The 21,058-nt window shown below is 38.7% G+C and overlaps 1 protein-coding gene across 1 annotated transcript; it reads left to right on the top strand.

The window, feature by feature from the left end:
• The first annotated feature begins 16,441 nt into the window (after positions 1–16,441).
• On the top strand, positions 16,442–20,758 carry LOC135153450 (uncharacterized protein K02A2.6-like). The gene has a single exon (XM_064096038.1). The coding sequence runs from the start codon at positions 16,442–16,444 to the stop codon at positions 20,756–20,758; it is 4,317 nt and encodes a 1,438-aa protein (XP_063952108.1).
• Positions 20,759–21,058: the final 300 nt, after the last annotated feature.

Below are 21,058 nucleotides of genomic sequence, written 5' to 3'. Positions count from 1 at the left end.
CCTCGCAGCTATGGTCACTGATTCGAATCTACATGTACATAACCTATGTAATATAATTTGATAACATACAGTCTGTACTTTGCCAGCTGAATTAAGTTTGGGAGTAAATCAGTCTACATTAATTGAAACTCTGCTTTTTATACAGATACATGAACAAGTAAGTATTAATTCCAAAAGCTAATCTGCAGACATTACTTCCCTTTTCTTGGGGGGGGGGGGTACTTTGAGTGCATCAGAAAAAAATAATCCTTTGCGAATGACTTTTAAAGAATGATATGAATTCCTAAATAACATAAAAAGAACTTGAAAAAAAATCGATATTTTCAACATTCAACAATGTTGAGTGAAAAGTTGCAAAGCCAAGGCTAAGGTCAAGGATTTCGGAGTCCAACTCTGAGGCCAAGGACAAGGCCAAATCATTTTTCTCAGGCCAGGAGCACATCATTACCTTTCAAACAACACAAGTTTCTCTTTAATCTCATGATCGCAGGGGGCAAACTGATGCTCATCTGGACATGCAAAACAAATCATCACTTCAGTGAGCCCTCTTTGACAATTTTCAGGACAGCTGGTTCATAGGAATACTTCTGCAGGAATACTTAGAAAATAGTGCAGTTGGTATAACTTTCATGACTACCTGATAATTATACAATGCTGCTGACCAAAATTACATATCTAGGGCCTATAGCAACTCTTCAAACTCTTCTGCATGATATTTCATATTCAAAGTTCATATTAGCTTAGCACACAATATGTACAACATGTATGTTCTAGGGGCAGACAATCTAAACCTGATAACTTGTTTCATTTGAAAATTTTCATTACAGGCAACTTCTGCCAACAAAAAGTAAACATGGGTATTGGGAGGTGATAATCAACCTTTGTCCATGAACATAAGAAAATATCACAATGACCATATTCTCACTACTGTCCTAAAACTAGATTACCGATACTGTGTAACATGAAAGTCGAAGCAGTCTTAGAAACGATCTTCCAAACCGTTTTGGAAAACCACCTCCCAATGTTGTTTTCCAGATTACCTTGCTTCGTTAAACTAGTTTAAAGTATACACACGAAGAAAATTCACGAAAGTGATGATTATAGACAAATTATATATGGATGGAAAGGTCTTGTCTTTTTATACACAAATATGTCACTAAAAATTCTTATAGATGTCGTGGAAATGCAAGAAATTAAATTATTAGAGACCCTTCTCAGCCCCCCAGCCGCCCCCAGACCGAGATCGCGCACTAGAAAACAGTCGAGAATAATGACGTCACACAATCAACGAGCTCATCATCCCTCTGTGCTTCACCTTACTGACCTGTTCAATATCTTCCGAATTTACCGTTTTCTTCATGTAATGTGGTATCCGATTTCTGTTTTCGACAAATTCAGACCAAAAGTGAACTAGAACTGTGTTACTTTGCCCGTTTTTAATGAATTGTGAACTGTTAAGACCAATTTTGTCCACTGGACAGGCGTCGTTGTGTTGCTCCAGTCAGTCAGTGACTGACTGAGTGAGCCAGTGAGTCAGTGTTTATTGAAAAACTCTTGGAAGCTGTAGCGGGCCATTCACTACTTGCCGCTGGGCCGGGACTGCAGGGGAGCCGATGTTGCTGTTTGATCCATCCACAAAAGGCGTCATAGGTAAGCATGTTTGGAAATTGTACTTGTTCTGGCGTCTGACTGACGATGCATTCAGGTCAGATGACAGATACAGATCTAATATAATTTTAGAATCATGCATTATTTCATGCTGTACTACCATCCATGGCATGACTACGTAAAGTCTTAAGAAGGTTTTTCTTCAGTCAGATTTCTAAATAAACTGGCCAGGCAATGGCTTGGCTTGGTTAGACTGAAAAATCTGCTGTTTCAGAGGAATGTTTAATTAAGCTATTTTTATTTTTGGAATTATGATGTCATGAAGCCAGACAAAATTTCAGCACTGCAGTGGTTACCCTGATTCCTGACCGAAATTAGAGATAAATGCACTCTTTGTAATGACCCAGAGAGCACAGCTCAAATGATATTCGTGTAGGCTCCACTCCACTTCACTACGCTACACCTATAACCAGGTAGAGTACGTGTAGTGTAGCGGTAGTGAAGTGGAGTGGAGCTTACACGAGCATCACTTGAGCCTTGAGGTAGAGCACTGGTGCTCTGAGTGGAACTTTTCACAGTCTAAACCTACTATTATTTGTCGTCAACCAGGAATTACATGCCACTGCACCGACTTATTCCTGTATCAGATGATGATGATAATCTGTGCACCAAAACTAGAATATAAACTGATAGTGATTAATAAAGTCAAACTAAAAATGTCTGGTAGGCTTCTTACTAGTGTACATACTTCCTACCGTAGCCTGTAGTACATTTATTAACCAATTTGTTCAAAAATATTGTGGCTGTTGCAGACAGTATTTCTTGTAGTCCTTTTTAATCATCAACATAATAAAATTCTTACTTTGATTTGATTATTTAGACTATTTCTCTTTTTTCTCTCTCCTACATACAGATCTGCACACTTGCTGACTCTGGTCTCTGCTTACTACTTCAATCTGGGAGATTCTGATATGGACATCACATGTGGCCATGTTTTCTTCACTCTGCTTTTCTGGAGGAGGAAATTTATCTTCATTGATCTTGGAAACATCAACTTACATGAAGAGCAGTTTTGGAGAGGACTATAATATTGAATTGGACAGGAATACAGCTTGTCAAAAATAATTACACACAATTTAAAACGAAAGAACAATTTTAATGTAACTAGGGCATTTTGTGAGAAATTTTCTACTCAATCACACGTCCCAAATCAAGGGTAAGTCCTTTGATTAAAAACAAACATTTAGTTGAATTGCACGTGCAACACAACCTTATTACGCTTGAATTTGAATTTGAGACTTACGCTTTGAACATAAGTTTCTTGCAATGCCCCATAGTTATATTTTGTTAGCAACTCTGTATCAGTTCTGTAACATGCTGATTGCTGAAAGTTAAGTGTCGTGTATATATCGTCACAATTTTTTCTCGAAAGGTATAATATATTTGCCCTTTCAAACGATATTTGAATATGGGTACGCCTTTTATTTGTTTTCCATGATATTCATTGCATGTATGAACAAAAGTGAAATATTTATTGTGAAGCACTGTGAATGTTGTTTGCAGTTGTGTGATGGTTCATCATGTTTGTTATAAGACGGTAAGCCTGGTGGATGTGAGGAAGTGGCCTGGATGAAAGGAAAGTGAACATGTGTCCAATTACTGGTTTGCATATTTTAAGACAACTTTGTTTCTGGATAAATATCGCTATGCATTCCATGTGAAGAGTAAAGGAGAAGTCCCACCCAACCAAAAATTCATTTGAATTCAAAGAAAAATAATAAAATATTGCAGAAAATTTCATAAAAACTTTGATTCAAATTTAAATAATAAAATGCCAAAAAAATTGAAATGAATGTGATGTGACATAACTCTAATGGGCAATTCCATGGTAACGGAATTACAAATCAGAGAAATTTTGCTGTTATTTTTGCTCACAGCATCCAGATATCTCAATATTTTCCCATTTTCTGAACTTGATACTATGCATGGCCACTTGTGCTATATTCTGAACCAAGATTTTTAGAAAAACCCTCACACGTTCAGATGAGAATGACGGATATGTGCAATGGTAACGGAATTACCAGAGAAATGAGTCACTTTGCAACACAAAGTTTAGTAAAAGTTTCTCTGAAATCTACAACACACTAGCTCCAAGTTAATGTCTGATTCAATTCATTATAATGTCAACTTTATTTTGAAAGTAATTTATTCACAAATATCATCAACAAATTTTCATGATTGGTCTTTCTTTTGGGGAAATACATGGTAACGGAATTACACATAATGGTAACGGAATTACTCCTCTGACATTTGTGAAGGAAAATAATATTTTCAGGCATTTATGACTGAAGAAATGCCTCAATAAAGCTTGTTTATATATTCTTCTCTAATACTTAACACAAACTAAGTACTTCACTTCTATAATATCAAATAAAATACAAGTATATAGTATGTTATAAGTGGCTCTACCATGAATAAACATAATTTTACAAAATATTAGGGATCAGTGGTAATCAAATTTTAGTTCATTTTCAACTTCAGGGGTATTAGGACTTACTAGCCACATTTTGCCTCCTGTACTGATGAAAAGAATTATGCAAAGGCCAAAAATCATCACTAATACTCATGGTAACGGAATTACATGGACTACAGTCATACATATACACATCAGGAATTTTACAAAAACTGAGGACAGCATGTGATCAGATCTGCATATTTAGTCAAAAATTTGTGTAGATGATAGTTTAAGATATTCTTAAGTCTTTGAATACTCAAAAGAAACATAGTTTCACATACAATTGGCATCTTAAAACAGTTAAACTGAAAATTTTCAATTTGATTGTTCAATAAATGTACTGAAAACGAGAAACAATGCTAAAACCACATGATAATAGTTTTGACATTTACATTTTGAAAGAATGTTGTGGACAACTAAGCAATAAATTGGTTCTTAATTAGTGCACCAATTAATCTAATTCTTTTTAAAGATAAGGATTCATTTTCTGTCTATATGTGGCTCACTGAGGACTGCAATTATAGCAGATCTGAGTATAAAGTCAATATCATTATCAGACATCTTCCTGACAGATGTATTTCCCAAATGTGCTCCTAAGAAACTGCAGTGATTTGATGATCATATGTCATATTCATGACCTGAGTTGGTTTTCTTAGGTGATGATTTTTTTATTTTATCTCTATTAAATTTTTTTATCTTTCATATAAAATATGAAAATTTATCCGAGATGAATTTTTATCTTCTGTATCTAAAGATATGTGACAAAGCAGTGCCTAGGATGTAGACATGTTCATCGCGTATCCAACCATTGCATCACAGATGATGTGCCTGTGCCAATATTCCTCTGAAGAAAAAAAATGAACTTCTAATTGGGTGGAGGCTATTCTCTCTATCCATTTTCAATTTAAGCAATATTTCTAGGTCAATTCGCTCAAAACTTTGAAATAAAAATAAAGGAAAAATAATAAATTATTTAATCATGAGAGTACTACTCTAACATTATTCTTTATAGATAAAGAAATATTTCAAATAATTTTATTGACTAATATTGTCTATGAAATGAAATGAGGTAGGAAATGATGTGATATTGACTTCTAAAATAAAGTATTGTTCATTTTTTTCAATTAAATCTCTGTAAGCACAGAATTTGATTTGATGCAATCTCACTCATTTGCCGAAACTCATGGCAGAAAGGCTTTCATTGGTTGAATGAGATGAGTGCTATAAAAAACGGCCTTTCTCATTGGAAATTGCTTCATAAATAGGTACGTGTCACAGAGATAAAACGAAGACAAAATGGTTATTAGAATACCATTTCGGAACGAGTTTTAGGTGATTTTATATCACTTATATTAATAGAGATAAAGTATTTTATTTTATCTCAGACAAATGTATCTCAGAATACTACCACTGTCTCTTTGCATTTCTTTCACAGCAGAATGCTGTACATTTCTACCCATTTCCAATTGAGTTTGTCTTCTGTTATAAATGTTGCTGTTCTCAGATGTTTTGTTATTGATGACACTGTTGGTCATTATCACCATCCTCTCCTTAGAGGAGTGTTCATTCTGTGTATCATCCTCACAAGTTTGAAGGGTCATCGTTGTTACTCACTTACTCCATCCCTGAAGCACTGACTATTGGATGATGCTGACTTTGCATGTTTCTGAACATCCATTGCATACGGGTGGAGAACAGTATTGGTTTGGTGCTAAATAAGACATCTTGAATATATTTGTCAAAATCCACCATACTTTTTTTGTTTTTGGCATGTGACTCTTGCAACATCTGCAAATTATGGATCTCTCTTCAACCATTTCCACTCATTACTTTTTACTGCTCGCTACACTGTTCGCTAATGCCAGAGTCTGGTCCCTCACAATGGCTTGTTGCAAAGAATTTCCAATCTTCCGATGCAAGGAGAGTTACACAGAAGATATCGCTTATATTATTATGCAGTACCATCTAAAAAATATAACAACTTCTTTGAAGCATAGAACTACTCCCAGCCATCCCAGAATTTTTTTACTGAAAAGTTCACTACAGACTGTTGAGGGTGAGTTGATCAGAGGCAATTACAAAATAATGAATGCCATTCTTTTCCAAGGCACACACAGTGAACATGGTCACTTCGTGATTGTGCATCCAGTATTTTGGATCTCATTAGAACTGGTTCTTGGCAGTGACATTTTTTGCAAAATCAATCTGGATGACAATTTTGTTTAGATCATCCTGCATAATCATTCTTCTACTCCTCCCCAAGAAGTGATTGCCCATTAATCCTTTGTAAGGCATTCACCTACATTGTATGCTCCATCAATATACTTTATTATTAACGCCAATGTACATTATCTTGCCTTTTTTTCTGAATATTATACTGAATGGGAGCTTGCTGTCAAGTAATTGTATAATCTCATCCTGATTTGGAGTGTAATTACTAAATCAGAAGGCTTTAATGTTTATAACTATGATCTACAGCTAAGATATCAACATGCCAATGGAACAAAATGGGCTAACGCACACCCCTTCAAAGATATGATAATGGTAATTCCGTTACCATGTAATTCCGTTACCACAGTTACAGCAGAATTAGAAATGATATTTCAAAAAAATGTTGCTAACTCATTAGTAAGTCACATGAAATCAGAGAATTCAGAATTATATAAAATTCAAGTAAGTATTTAGTTCATAGGAAAAACTTTTTCAGTTTTATGGTAACGGAATTACATCCGTTTTGTAGTAGATTGCAAAATTTTCTCTGAGAAATTTGAAAATACCCATGATAAAGACATTTGCTACTGGTAATTATTACACCTTCACACACAACATTAGATGATTTTGAACCAAAAGAGTAAAACATTTTTTAGTTATCAAATTTATCAAAATTAATGTAAAATATATGTTCTCTATTTGAAAAGGGTCATCAAATTCAAAAGATCGTTCAGCAAAAACCTTTAAAGATATTTGAAAAAGGTTTTCAGTTCCTTGAAATATAAGGTTTTGTGTAAAAAGGACATTCACATTCAGATGCACATTATTAATTTTGAAATTTACTGTTTTTACCCTCTCCCATGTGGAATTGCCCTAATTTGCATATCATTGTTTTGTGTATATAACTGTTTTGAGTAAAAAAACAAAGGAAATTACTCTATTCAAATAATTTTTAGTTGATGTGGACTTGACTTTTAACTCACCCCCCCCCCCCATCCCTGCCCAAATAAGTGTAGAATCTAATCAAGAACTTGAAAATCAAAAGCAGCAATTAAGAAGTAAGATTTAATAAATGCAGGTCTGAATAGAATCTTACATGAAAATAAAAAGAGAAAAAAAGCTGGGTAGGAATATAATAATTAAAAAAATCCCAGAGTCTGAGGTTCGAACCAGGGTCTCCGCACTCATAAAAACAAAGGCCTTACAGGTTTGGCCACAGACTATTTGCCTCTCATTTCCTGGTTTTTAATGATATATTAAACAAAGTCCGTTCGCCGCTGTTGCCTCATAATGCTTCGGCAATTCAACTGCAATTCCAATCTTTTCGCAATGGATATTGCCATGTTTTTTGGGGTTCCTTCACTTCCTTGACTTTGCTACGTAATGAAATTTCATAATTTTTGTTCAGTCGTGAAGAAGAATATCTATGCTTTTTATTGATTATAATATCAATGTGACGCAAGTGTGATTTCTAAGTGAAAATATGCTTTGTTTATTCACATATATTTCTTTAAAAAAATTATTTGTTTCTAAGCTAAATATCGGTTACCAAAATATGTTAAATGCGCATTTCATTTTACTGTTCAGAAAATTCAAACTTTTATCTATATACTAAGAACAATCTTGTGAGGAATAAACAATTCAAGAGCAAAAAACGCTGATTGGAAAGATCGTCTTCAATGGGCTGCTGTCAGCTCAGCTGCTCACTGCTCTTGGTGTGACGTCACTCAGCTGGAGCTCGGCGAAGGACCGTTTAAGGCAGAAATATGCCATGAAAATAAGTCATTTTTTAGAGCTGATTTCTGCAAACTCTAATCACTATTTTAAAAAGTGAAGTTATATATCTGATTAGTGATACTTCCCCTTTACAATGATGACCACAAAAAGTCATTATAAAATACTTTTGATTCTTTGGGTGTGTACTTTAAGCATAGGTGAGGAAACTACTGTTTTGGGGGAAGCAATCACTGCATGTGTTGTATGTAGAATGCCTACACTGCAGTTTCAAATTTTGTGTGAAACTGAGACAGTTCCTATAGCAACAAGATCGCTTTCTGTGAATGGGTTCTGAATCTCAAAAACGACTTTTGGGTGATCAGATGGGAACACTAGCAAAGTGATCTTCCAAACTGGTTTCCTGAACTGATTTAGGGCAAACTAATTTTAGAAAAGTAGATGAGAACAGGGTCATAGTTTTATAAAACCGCAAAGGTTCTAAGAAAGTGAATCATGCTTTTTTTACAGTCAGAGATAAAATGTTATCATATTCATGAACTTTACCTCAAGTAAGACTGATTCAGTAAGGTTTTTTTTGTTTTGTTTGATTGTTGTGTGACATAGTGACATGGATATCTTACCTACACATCAAAGAATGTTACATACATGCAGCATAGACAAGACCCGTTCTCATCTACTTCCAAAACTATAGGAAACCAGTTTAACATGTAATGGCCTGGGAATGCTCACTGTGGTCTTGGAAGTGATCTTAAGTGGTCTTCCCTTCCAAACCAGTTTAGGAAACCGCCTTGCAAGAGCGCTTTGCCTCGTTAAACTGGTTGAAGTGTAGGTGAGGACCAAAGTATATGCGGGACGCGATCTTCGCACGGAAGTACACAAACATGTGCATGTTTGGTACACTACTCAGGACTAAACAACATGTGTAGAATGCTGGGATTTCAAATTTTGCGCGAAACATGTGACTCCACTGAGAACATTCCCAATCCCATAGCAACATAACCACTTAAGTGAAGTGGTTATGGAAACAGTTCAGGAGATGGTAATGAGGACAATCTGGCATTAGCATAGCATTCTTCTAAACTGGTTCAGTCTAAGAAAGTAGATGAGAACAGGGTTTTAGATAGATGACTTCCTACACATAGTTTATTTTGCAATCACGATCCAAATAAACTGACTTTGTCAATAGCTTTCGTAGGTCCATGTTTTTATTAAATGACAGCACACCATGCACCATGGAGTAAGCCATCAGGAGTAGCCTGGAGGCGTCTGGGGAGTAAAAGTCACCTACTCTACGTAGGCTTACTCCCCACTGACGCCTGGGATGCCAAGGTATATTCACGCACGTACGGCCACAAAACCTGAAACTTTCGCCCCCCGAGATTTCTACTTTCCCTCTAAAAGATCTAGCCCTAAAACATGTACATGGGGTTCAACTTCATTTCCAACATTTCTGCGATATCGATTTCGTTTATAAAGAATTCATTAAAAAAAAGTGAAATTTGCGTGCTGTCGCCAAGCGGAAGACAAAGAAATCAAGATGGCAACGTAAACACGGCCGTAAGCTCTTCCCATCTGATCTTTTCATAACATTTTCTCGTTTTTTTTATGAATTCTTCTTTAAAACGAAATCGATATCGCAGAAATGTTGGAAATGAAGTTGAACCCCATGTACATGTTTTAGGGCTAGATCTTTTAGAGGGAAAGTAGAAGTCTCGGGAGGGATAGTAGAAATCTCGGGGGCGAAAGTTTCAGGTTTTGTGGCCGTACGTGCGTGAATATACCTTGGCGTCCCAGGCATCAGTGGGGAGTAAGCCTACGTAGTGGTAACCCAGGATGAAGGTCTAACGAGTGGCAGCTTCCTGACATCGAGGCACAGACTGGAACCTCAAACAAGTGGAATGCCTCTGGCCGTCTCACCTGCATCACGCGATTCAATATAGCAGCAGTGCTGATTTTGAAAACTACTATAACTCGCACAAGATGTTCAGTGATACTTGGTTACTCTTATTTCCACGTTTTATGAACTAGACCAATACACTTATAGAGATATGATGGCAATTCAACAAATACCCCCAACGTGGCCAAAGTTCTTTGACCTTACATGACCTTTGACCTTGATCATGTGACCTGAAACTCGCACAGGATGTTCAGTGATACTTGATTACTCTTATGTCCAAGTTTTATGAACTAGACCAACACACTTTCAAATTTATGGCTGTAATTCAACAAATACCCCAATTTGGCCAAAGTTCATTGACCCTAAATGACCTTTGACCTTGATCATGTGACCTGAAACTTGCACAGGATGTTCAGTAATACTTGATTACTATTATGTCCAAGTTTCATGAATCAGATCCATAAACTTTCAAAGTTATGATGGTAATTCAACAGATACCCCCAATTCGGCCAAAGTTCATTGACCCTAAATGACCTTTGACCTTGGTCATGTGACGTGAAACTCATGCAGGATGTTTAGTGATACTTGATTAACCTTATGTATAAGTTTCATGAACTAGGTCCATATATTTTCTAAGTTATGATGACATTTCAAAAACTTAACCTTAGGTTAAGATTTTGATGTTGATTCCCCCAACATGGTCTAAGTTCATTGACCCTAAATGACCTTTGACCTTGGTCATGTGACATGAAACTCAGGCAGGATGTTCAGTAATACTTGATTAACCTTATGGCCAAGTTTCATGAACTAGGTCCATATACTTTCTAAGTTATGCTGTCATTTCAAAAACTTAACCTCAGGTTAAGATTTGGTGTTGACGCCGCCGCCGCCGTCGCCGTCGGAAAAGCGGCGCCTATAGTCTCACTCTGCTATGCAGGTGAGACAAAAACTAAAAGTTCTGTCGCGGTAGCTCTCCTTCTTTCAAAATTCAAAACAAAATGGCCGATCGAGACCGAGGCTATAGCACTAGCGCATATAGACTTCGTCAAATTCGCGCATGCGCCCTACACCCTCGGTACCGGTCTCGAACAGCCATTTTGCTATGAATTCTGAAAGAACTTAAGAAGGAGAGCTACCACGACAGAACTTTTCGTTTTTTGAGGTTCCAGTCTGTGCCTCGATGTCAGAAAGCTGCCACTCGTTAGACCTTCATCCATATAATCGTGGTAAGTGCTTAATTTCTGTTTTAAGTATTTACTCTTAAAATGATTTAGACCATACCTCACGCTACTAGTATGGTAAGACCACCACATATCGACCACCTCTTTTGAAACCGACCACCTTGCGCGCGTTAAAATTATTGCGTATTACAAACGATACGCGCGGGAGAGTAGGCGCAGTGTCCATAGAAACGGTAAGAATCGATTTTACGAGAAAAAAAGAAGCAACAAACAGTAAAGATTTAGTAGAATTAATCAAAATTGTATTGACCAAACCCAAAACCCGCTGAAAAACCAAGAAATCCGATAGGAAACGGCTTTAGAACAAATATCCGTCGTCAATCGTCGAATCATGCGTCGGAGCTCGCAGTGGAAGTAGTGAGGCGATCATTTAGCATGTTGACGTCATAGAACTGATTTGAAAGAGTAAAAATATTTCGCCACCGCGACAAGAATCGGCCGTAAACTTAGTGTACCGCGGGTGGTCGGTTTCAAAAGACGGGTGCAAATGAGCAAATGGAAAATCGTCGCATTCGTTGATCGTCGATATACGCAAATTGAATCGGAGTCGCCGAGCGAAACATGGGAATCTGATCTGCTCAATTTTCTGCACAAATAAGACGAAAACTGGGTAAAATTGATGAATATTTTCGCAGATATGATGCTTAGAAGATTAGGTGGTCGATAAGGGGTAGTTCCAACCATACTACCGTGGGGTATGGCGAATTAACACGGTAAGCTCCCTGGGTTAACGTAGTCGTAGAGTAGGCCTAACTTAGCCCTAGATAGATGACTTTTACTCCCCAGACGCCTGGCTCCAGGCTAATCAGGAGGGCAAGGCATTTTTCTTTAAATTGTATATTACCTGAAAGTGGTACGGTTCCCATACTCCCGACAGAAATTTGCATAAATTTTATGAAATTGAATAAGCGAAAGAAAACACCCAAAAAAAATTAAGAAGTGGAGCGCCTCTGGTTCTTAGTCTCACCTGCATTTAATATGCGATTCAATAGCAGCAGTGCTGGCCATGGCATTCATCAATCAATAATGTTCAGTCATTGTCACGATTAATTTTCTTTTTTTTTTTCATTTTACGGTCGGTAGATCAAATCTAATTTAGAATTTAATGATACTCACCCTTTCTCTGGAAACACCTTCCGGATGCAATGGCTTGGAATCCGAACGGGAACGTAAGGACACCTTTCCTTTACCATTTTTTTCACCAGATGATGATGCAGAATCTGCCATTTTCTTTCGCTCAGTTCAAGTCAATAGCTTTTCCGCATTTTTGATTCAGGCCGGTGTCGTAGGCGAATTCGACCGGGCAGTCGATCGGGGCCGGAGGAACTAATCGGCGGCTCTTTTATCCGCCGCCGATTAGTTCCGAATTTTGTTGTGTGATGCGATATCGTCGTAGCCGATTTGTTCCGACCAGGGTTGGGCGGTAAATACCGGTAGCGGTAATTACCGGTGGTAAATACCGGTAAATACCAGGCATGCCAAATACCGTCCGGTAAATAAGATGGGCGTCCGGTAAATATGTAAAAAACGGGAAATATGATTTATAATTCTTTTTTTTTTTCAATAATTTTAGTTGTTTTTAACCTCAACAAATGAAAATAGTGTTCTGAAATAAATAGAATCACAAAACTCATAGTAGAAACATACAAACAGATAAAATCCATATTGCATACATGTAGGCTACATACCCAAACACACATAGGATCTAATTCCATACATACGTACACAAACTCAAATTGAATAATCATATTAAAACATAAACATATATTTCTCCCTGGATTTAACTTTTTACATGCCATTGTATCTCATTACAATATGATTTTTGTTTTTTAGGTGTGAATAAAGCTCAGTATTCTACTGTATGTAAGCCTGTAAGGAGTTTTAGTGTGTACATGTATCAGTGTGTACTAGTGGTTGCTGGTTCTGAATTTTGATTGCTTACAGAAAAAGATCTTTTTGTAGCCTAAAAAATTACAAAACCTCGGATTATGCCATTTTTAATGTTGCAATCCTTTTAATATAACTTTTAAAAGAAGTTTAACAAACAAAGCAAACACAAAAAATTAAAAAGCATAACTTATACAAATTTACACAAAAGTGGAAAGAAGTGTCAAAAGTTGTTTCCTTTAAGAAATATAAAATGAATACAATAACAACATAATTGACATACTTTAGCTACTGAATGTTTCATGGGAAATGTAAAATAAATAACTTGTACAGTTTGTCATATTCATATTGATTGAAAGCTATTGTAAACAAATCAATTTTGGAGCACACTCCATTGTTTCCCTTTACAATAGCTTCTCTATTTAATCAGTCATAGTGAGATCAACAAAATTTCAAAAGAACGTCTGGTGCACATTGAGACAAGGATATCTTCGATATAGATGTATGACGAAGAAGGATATAGCAGAGATAGTGACATCAATGAGGATGACAGAGAAACTGAAGAATTTGACAATGAAAATGGGGTCGCAAATGTTTATGATAATATTTATGTATTTCATTGTCATTTGGGGGAATTTACACCTTTTTCTAAAGGTGGGGCCCGAAAAAATCCCATAGTTAAAGAGGCTATTAAGTTGAATAACACTGAGTCTACACAATTTTTCACACATTACAACTGTGACTCTATGATGAAAAGATAGAAAATACCCCCCTCCCCAAAAAATGTGCTTTACCAATTCCTCCCCCTAAAATTGAGATATTCAGTGAATGTAGTTACCTGAGTACTATTTGAAATTGACAATAAATATATATATATGTTTTCTCCAAAAATGTACACAATTTGACAATCCCTATAGAAAAGTGAGTGGAAAATTATATTTCCCGGTAAAAAGTGGTAAATACCGGAAAAAAGCGGTAAATACCGGTAAATACCGCTTATTTCCCGGCGTCCGGGAAATAAGCCTCTGAAGCGGGAAATATGCCAACCCTGGTTCCGACCAGGGGATTTGTTCCAATACGCCGTTCATGCAACTTTGACACCCCTTCAGCAAAAATGTGAAATTCCAGTAGTCCTTTTCAACCAATTGTCTCCTCCAAATCAACCACACCCACAGAACAGACACAGTTGCCGATTTGAGAATCTTATTTTGGGACATAGAGATGTATCAGATGTATATATGTTCTGGGAATATAATTCATGCATTATTTTAGCACACTTTCCAATTGATAACAGCTGTGTGGGGATACGAAGTCATATTCACACTGAGTGCTCCCTTTGTACGCCAGTCCTATTCGGGGTGAGAACTTCGATTTTGAATAGATCTAGGTCTTCATTGCTCAAGTAAGAAGCCGGGGCAAGAAATAGAATGGGATGGCGACTGGGGTGATGAGGGTGGGGGGAGGGGGTAAACACTGCTGCGTGAAAGTAAGTAGAAAATATACATTAATATATCAATAAATTAAAGAACAAAAGCTTAATAGTCCAACAGTAAGGCTGCCAAAAACACAGGGAACTCTCAGTGACACCTCATTGAGACAAACACATACACATGCACATATTTATTTATTTTTATTAATTTTTTTTTTGGGGTGCTTTCGGGACTAAGGCCCCCGGGTAGTCCAAAAAAGAGAAAAGGGGAAAAAGGGAAGAGGGAATTAAGGAGGGGGAGAAAAGGAAAAAAGAAGGGGGAAAAGAGGGGGAGATAAAAAAAAGAAATAAAAGAGCTTGGGCGGCCATTTGAAGTTTGACCTGTAAGGAGGTGGCGAATTGATCAACATAATTTTATGTTCGACCTTTGGGCCGTTGGGCGGCAGTTTGATGTTTGGCCTAAGGCGCATTCATTTTTTTCACATTGGAGGGGGGGAATTGACATTAAACTTAGGGGGCATCAAATTGACCTGTATAAATGAGGGGCCGCCAAATTGACCTTAAACTCGGGGATCATAACTCAGCCTTTGATGGTGCTGACATAAGCAAACACACAGTGATGTATATATATTTTATTCATGACGACTCAAAACTGGTCGTAGCTTCTTAATATACCTTTAATTGCACCAAGCTTTCGATCATCAAAGCTTGGCGCAATAAGAGATACTAAGCAGCTACAAATTTTTTATTGTCAATTTTTTTTTCACTGATCATTGAAGTACATATGGCAGTGACGTTCTCTCCGCGGGAGTAATTTCTCACGCTATGTATTTTACCAAATTCTTACAAATATGAAGAAAGAGGAAAATAATATAATCAGGGGCGGCGGAGCAACTTTGAAAGTAGGAGGGGCATGTGGAAAAAGAGGCACTTCCTCTTTGAAAAGTGAACTTAAAACTAAGAACAATTAAAAAAAGGTCTACTATCTACCCCAGTGGCGTAATGAGGCCAAAGTTTTGAGGGTGCCAGCCTTGGTGTACGACGCAATTCTTTTAAGCTGCGAGCGAGCAAAATGTTGACATTTTTAAATGAAAAAAATAGAATTTGTGATATATAGATTTTGACACAATTTTCAGAGAATGATATATGTCAAAAGGGGTATTGGGTACAAAAAGATTATGCTCAACACCATATTTTGCCTCCCCGCGCGAGAGCACCCCAAAGTAATTTCAAATGCCCCCATCACAAAGGCACATTCTTCCTTCAAGTGCCCTCTCGTCCCCCGGTTCAAGATGCCCCTGCAGAAAAGAAAGGGCGCTAACTGCAAATACCTTACATCCTTACATTAACAAACTGGACACTTTGAACAAACTAGAAAAGGAAAGGGGCATTTATTATATGTTTACAATCAAAAGGTTTAAAAAATTAAGTACTAGCTCATACTCCAAAAAAGAGACGTGGTACGGTACCGTATGTCAACTGTCCAGCGCTGCAATATATAATGCACGTCGCGTGCGCAAAAGAATGTAGCCTGGTGCCATACGAGGCTGAAATATCTCTGATCTAGACCATCATTTTTGACAGAATTATAGAAATAATCGGTTTTGTGATAATATTGAAATTACATTAAAAATTACACCAATATATATTTCGTAACATTTATCAAAGTAAATGTTAGATATACATATTGCATTGATACAGTTGGCACTTCATAGATAGCGTAGTAACGACATAGTTACTCATTGAACTCCGTGTTATACGAACTTGATGTAGTGTGAATCCAGAGTTTGTGCGTATTAAAGATGAACGTTGATCAAACACAGTTGTAGTCTTCGAGACTGATTACTGGATGTTCCCTATAAAGAACCCTATAAATACACAACAGTTTGGCGACGAGTTGGTTAGGGAATGTCATGATGGCAAATGTGAGTAATTTCGGACAGTTGGGGGACGAGGACTTTGATTGTTATATCGAACGCTTTGAGCTTCATTTGGTAGCGCACGGCTACGAGGTCCCACAGGCGACTGCACCGGGCGGCGCCCAGCAGACTCCGGCGGAGAGAGCGTTGGAGAGGAAGGTGGTGGCAGTGTTTCTGAATGCGTTAGGAGCAGATGTTTATAAGAGAGCTAGGGATTTGTTAGCCCCAGCTAAGCCGGCAGATCAATCGTACCATGAGCTGAAAGCAGTATTACGCAGACATTATAAGAAGACACCGATTACTGTAGCGGAAAGACGAAAGTTTATCCGAAGGGATCAGGCACAGGGAGAGTCTACGAAAGACTATGTTGTGCAGCTGAAACATTTGAGTTTGAATTGTGAGTTTGCTGATAAGCTCGATGAACAGCTTCGTGATAGGTTTATCAGCGGAATTAAGGATGAAGGAACAGCCTTAAAGTTGATGGAAAGGTCAGCAGAGAACCCCAACTTGTCATTCCAGGATGCTGTGTCTTTTGCCCTGGATCGTGAGGTCACGCTGGGAGAAGCGAAAGCTATGAGAACGGGGTCAGATGGTGTTTCTGTGCACGCAGTAGCTGATCAGAGGAGGAGAGCAGGATCAATGTTTTCTGGTCAGGGCAATCCCGGCCAGCGCCAGGGTTATCCCGGCGCGCGTCAGGGCAATCCCGGCGCATCGCACCTGTCTAAGAGGTCTGGAACAGGAAGACAGCAGAACCAGCACAAGGACTTTGAGTGTTTTCGTTGCGGACAGCAAGGACATTTGGCGAAAGGGTGCAGCTTCCGAGGACAGTGCAGAAAATGTGGAAAGAAGGGGCATATTGCTAGAAAATGCAGGAGCAAAGACTGTGAAAAGTATAAATTTGATGTAAAGAAAGACAGAGACAGTAATCAAAAGAGAGACGTTAAGAGAAGTAGTGTTAAGAAGGTTGGTGCAAATGAAACACAAGAAGAGTATGATAGGTATGATGATAGGCACACTGGCCATAATGAGGATTATGATCGTACTACTATGTTCAAGAATGAGGTTCACTCAGTTGGTAATTCAGAGGGTAATGCCCCACCCCCAATAATAGTAGAGGTAGAGATAGAGGGTCACAAGATCGCTATGGAGTTGGACACCGGTTCAGGTGTTAGTATAATTCCGTACAGCATGTATATGCAGTATTTTACTCATATTCCTCTAGAGTCTAGTGTAAAGGTGTTCGTGTCAATAAGTCCAGGTGAGACTGTACCTCGAGGTAAGATAGAGGTAGAAGTAAAATATGGGAGCTTCAGAGGTAGTTTGATGTTGTACGTTGTAGACACCGAGTTTGTGTTATTCGGCAGAGATTGGTTGAGTTGTATAAAGTTAGATTGGGCTGCAATAATCTCTCAGTCTGGTAGAAGTACTAGTTATAGTTCGCGAAGTACTGAGGCAGTTACGGCAGTGCATAGCTTAGATAAGATTTTGGGCAAACATGATCGCTTGTTTGAGCAGCGGCTAGGCCGTCTGACAAAAGTCAAGGCGCATATCACAGTACGCGAAGATGCACAGCCGGTCGTAACAAAACCGTTTCGGGTACCTTATGCGATGAAGGGAGCAGTGGAAAAAGAATTGACGCGCTTGCAAGAAAATGGCGTACTTACCCAGGTGGAGCACAGCCAATGGAGCACAGGCATAGTGGCCGTGCCCAAGAAAGACGGTAGCGTACGAATTTGCGGTAACTATAAGACCACAGTGAATCCAAATCTCGAACCGGTACCTCCTCCAAATATCAATGTCGAAGATATTCTAGCGAATTTGAATGGAGGGGTCCTCTTTTCGAAGTTAGACTTGGCACATGCGTACAATCAGTTGGAACTCGATGAAGAGTCAAAGAAGTATTTGATACTCTCAACCCACAAGGGTCTGTTTCAACAGAATCGACTCGTGTTTGGAATTACCAGCGCACCGAGTATTTGGCAGCAGACGATTGAACAAGTTTTGCAAGGACTCCCGGGTGTCCAAGTATACCTAGACGACATTTTAGTAACCGGTCGTACTGAGCTAGAGCACTACGAGAATCTAGACAAAGTGCTCACGCGCTTAGAAGAGAGAAATCTCACTCTAAGGCAGGAAAAATGCAGGTTTGCGCAAGAATCGATTGAGTTTTTGGGGCATGTCATTGATAGGAGCGGAGTACATAAGACCCCCGACAAAATGAAGAAGCTCGAGGAGCTAGAAAGACCACAAAGTGTTTCAGAGTTGAGGTCTTATTTAGGCCTATTGAACTATTACAGGAAGTTCATACCTAATTTGGCCCACGAAATCGCGCCGCTTACAGACTTATTGAAGTCAGAACGAAAATTTGTGTGGAATATCGAAGCAGAGCGAGCATTTCTACGCTCCAAGTCATTGTTGAAATCATCGGGATTTCTTGCACATTTTGATCCGACTTTACCGATGACGGTTGCCACGGATGCCAGTCCGATAGGAATAGGGGCGGTTCTATCGCAAATTTATGCGAGTGGTGAGGAAAGGCCAGTCATGTTTGCCTCACGTGCGTTGACAAAGGCAGAACGCAATTATCCGCAAATAGAGAGAGAAGCGTTGGCGATAGTGTTCGCACTTAGAAGATTCCACATGTATATATTCAGTCGTAAGTTCACACTGGTGACTGACAATAAGCCACTCACAGCTATATTCGGACCGTACAAGAGCTTGCCTGCTCTAGCAGCCGAACGGATGCAGCGATGGGCGATGTACCTGGCAGGCTTTGATTATGATATTCGATATCGTACATCCCAAGCGAATGCCAATGCCGATTGTTTTTCACGGTTACCTGACAGAAAGGAAGAACCGGATGTTCAAGAACCGGAAAATGTAGCTATCTGTCACGTAGATGCTTTACCGATGAGTTATGAGGAATTGCGCAATGCGACGCGCAAGGACAAGACACTGTCGAGAGTAATGCGCTATTCTCTAGATGGGTGGCCTAAGCGGTTACCGGAAGCAGACAAAGATCTGCAAGGCTTCTATGGGCGCAGATTCGAGATTACCATAGAAAAAGGAATTTTGTTATGGGGAATGCGAATCGTGGTACCACTGAAAATGCGCAGTGCAGTTTTGCAAGAAGTACATGAAGGGCACTTAGGCGTAGTCAAAATGAAGGCCATTGCGCGCAGCCACGTATGGTGGCCTGGCATTGATGCGCAAATTGAAGATGCGGCGAAGCAATGTCAAACATGTCAGGTGGTTCAGAAGCAACCATCGCCAAGTCCATTGCATCCATGGATCCCAGCAACGCGGCCTATGGAGAGGATTCATGTAGATTTTGCGGGTCCCTTGGAAGGACTGATGTTCATGATTGTTGTTGATGCATATAGTAAATGGCCAGAGGTGACTATTATGCCAAATATTACTACCGAGAAAACCATTGAAGCATTGAGAAGCATATTTGCAAGATTTGGACTACCACAGATCCTAGTATCGGACAATGGTCCACAGTTTACATCCGCGGAATTCACAGAATTCATGAAGTTGAATGGAATAGTGCATAAGCGAAGCGCGCCCTATCATCCGAGTACAAATGGGCAGGCCGAGCGTTTCGTACAATCAGTGAAACAAGCACTGAGAGCATCCAAATCAGACGCAGGAAATGTTCAGTCGAGATTGGACAGATTTCTTTTGGCATACCGGAATGCCGCACATTCGGTTACGGGCGAATCTCCCGCAGCGTTGTTCTTGAATAGACCTTTGCGTAGTAGGTTGGATAACCTCCGCCCTAACGTCACAAGAAGGTTTGCGAGCCAATTACACGAGCAAACCATGCAGAGAGAAACACACAGGAAGACCAATAGATTGCGAAAATTTGAGATAGGTGACCATGTTTTGGCCCGTGATTATGTAGGAAGGATTAGATGGGTACCAGGTCAAATAGTAGACAGGGAAGGTCCTTTAGGATACAAAGTACAGGTTGAGAAAGGGGTATGGCGAAGACATGTAGATCAATTGTTGCCTAGATTAGTAAAGGAAGATGGAGAGACTGAAACTCCAGGTACAGAGTTTGACTTGGATACAGAGATAGAAAAGTTACAGAGTAGATACAATGATGTTGGTAGAGATCCAATAGGTATTGGTACCAGGGAGCCTCAAACTAGGGCAGATTTGTCTATGCTAGAACCATCTCAACGAATGGGTAGTATGGAAAATGAAACAAATGGGAATCAGGTGGATTTTCCCAAACCTGACAGCTTCAGGTTGAGAAGATCTGACAGGGTAAGAAAGCAACCCAGTAGACTTGTTGAAACTATGTGAGTTAAAGATTTATTGGTGTTATTGCATCTGGTGTTCAAAGGTGTCACAAAAGTCTGTGACCAGTTGTTTTGTTTATTTTGCATATTGATGTTAAAGGTTAACTATTACAAACAGTAGCATTAACTTATTTTCTTTGGAGATAATATGTTCAGTTTTTACCATGAACCATGGAAAAGTAGGTTCTTTGGAGATTTAACATTAACAAACTCATTAAATATGAGAGATGCATATGTTAAAAATTTATAAGTACTAGAGAAGCAAACACAAATAATTACCCAAAACGAACAGTTACTTTGGTTG

Source organism: Lytechinus pictus, chromosome 3 (genome assembly GCF_037042905.1).
Source record: "Lytechinus pictus isolate F3 Inbred chromosome 3, Lp3.0, whole genome shotgun sequence".
In the NCBI taxonomy this organism is placed as follows: domain Eukaryota; kingdom Metazoa; phylum Echinodermata; class Echinoidea; order Temnopleuroida; family Toxopneustidae; genus Lytechinus; species Lytechinus pictus.
The sequence above is the reverse complement of the archived record's forward strand: the minus strand, read 5'-3'. Positions and strand labels throughout refer to the sequence as shown.

Coding starts and splice junctions, on each gene's coding strand:
- LOC135153450 (XM_064096038.1), top strand. CDS start 16,442: ATGGCAAATGTGAGTAATTTCGGACAGTTGGGGGACGAGGACTTTGAT.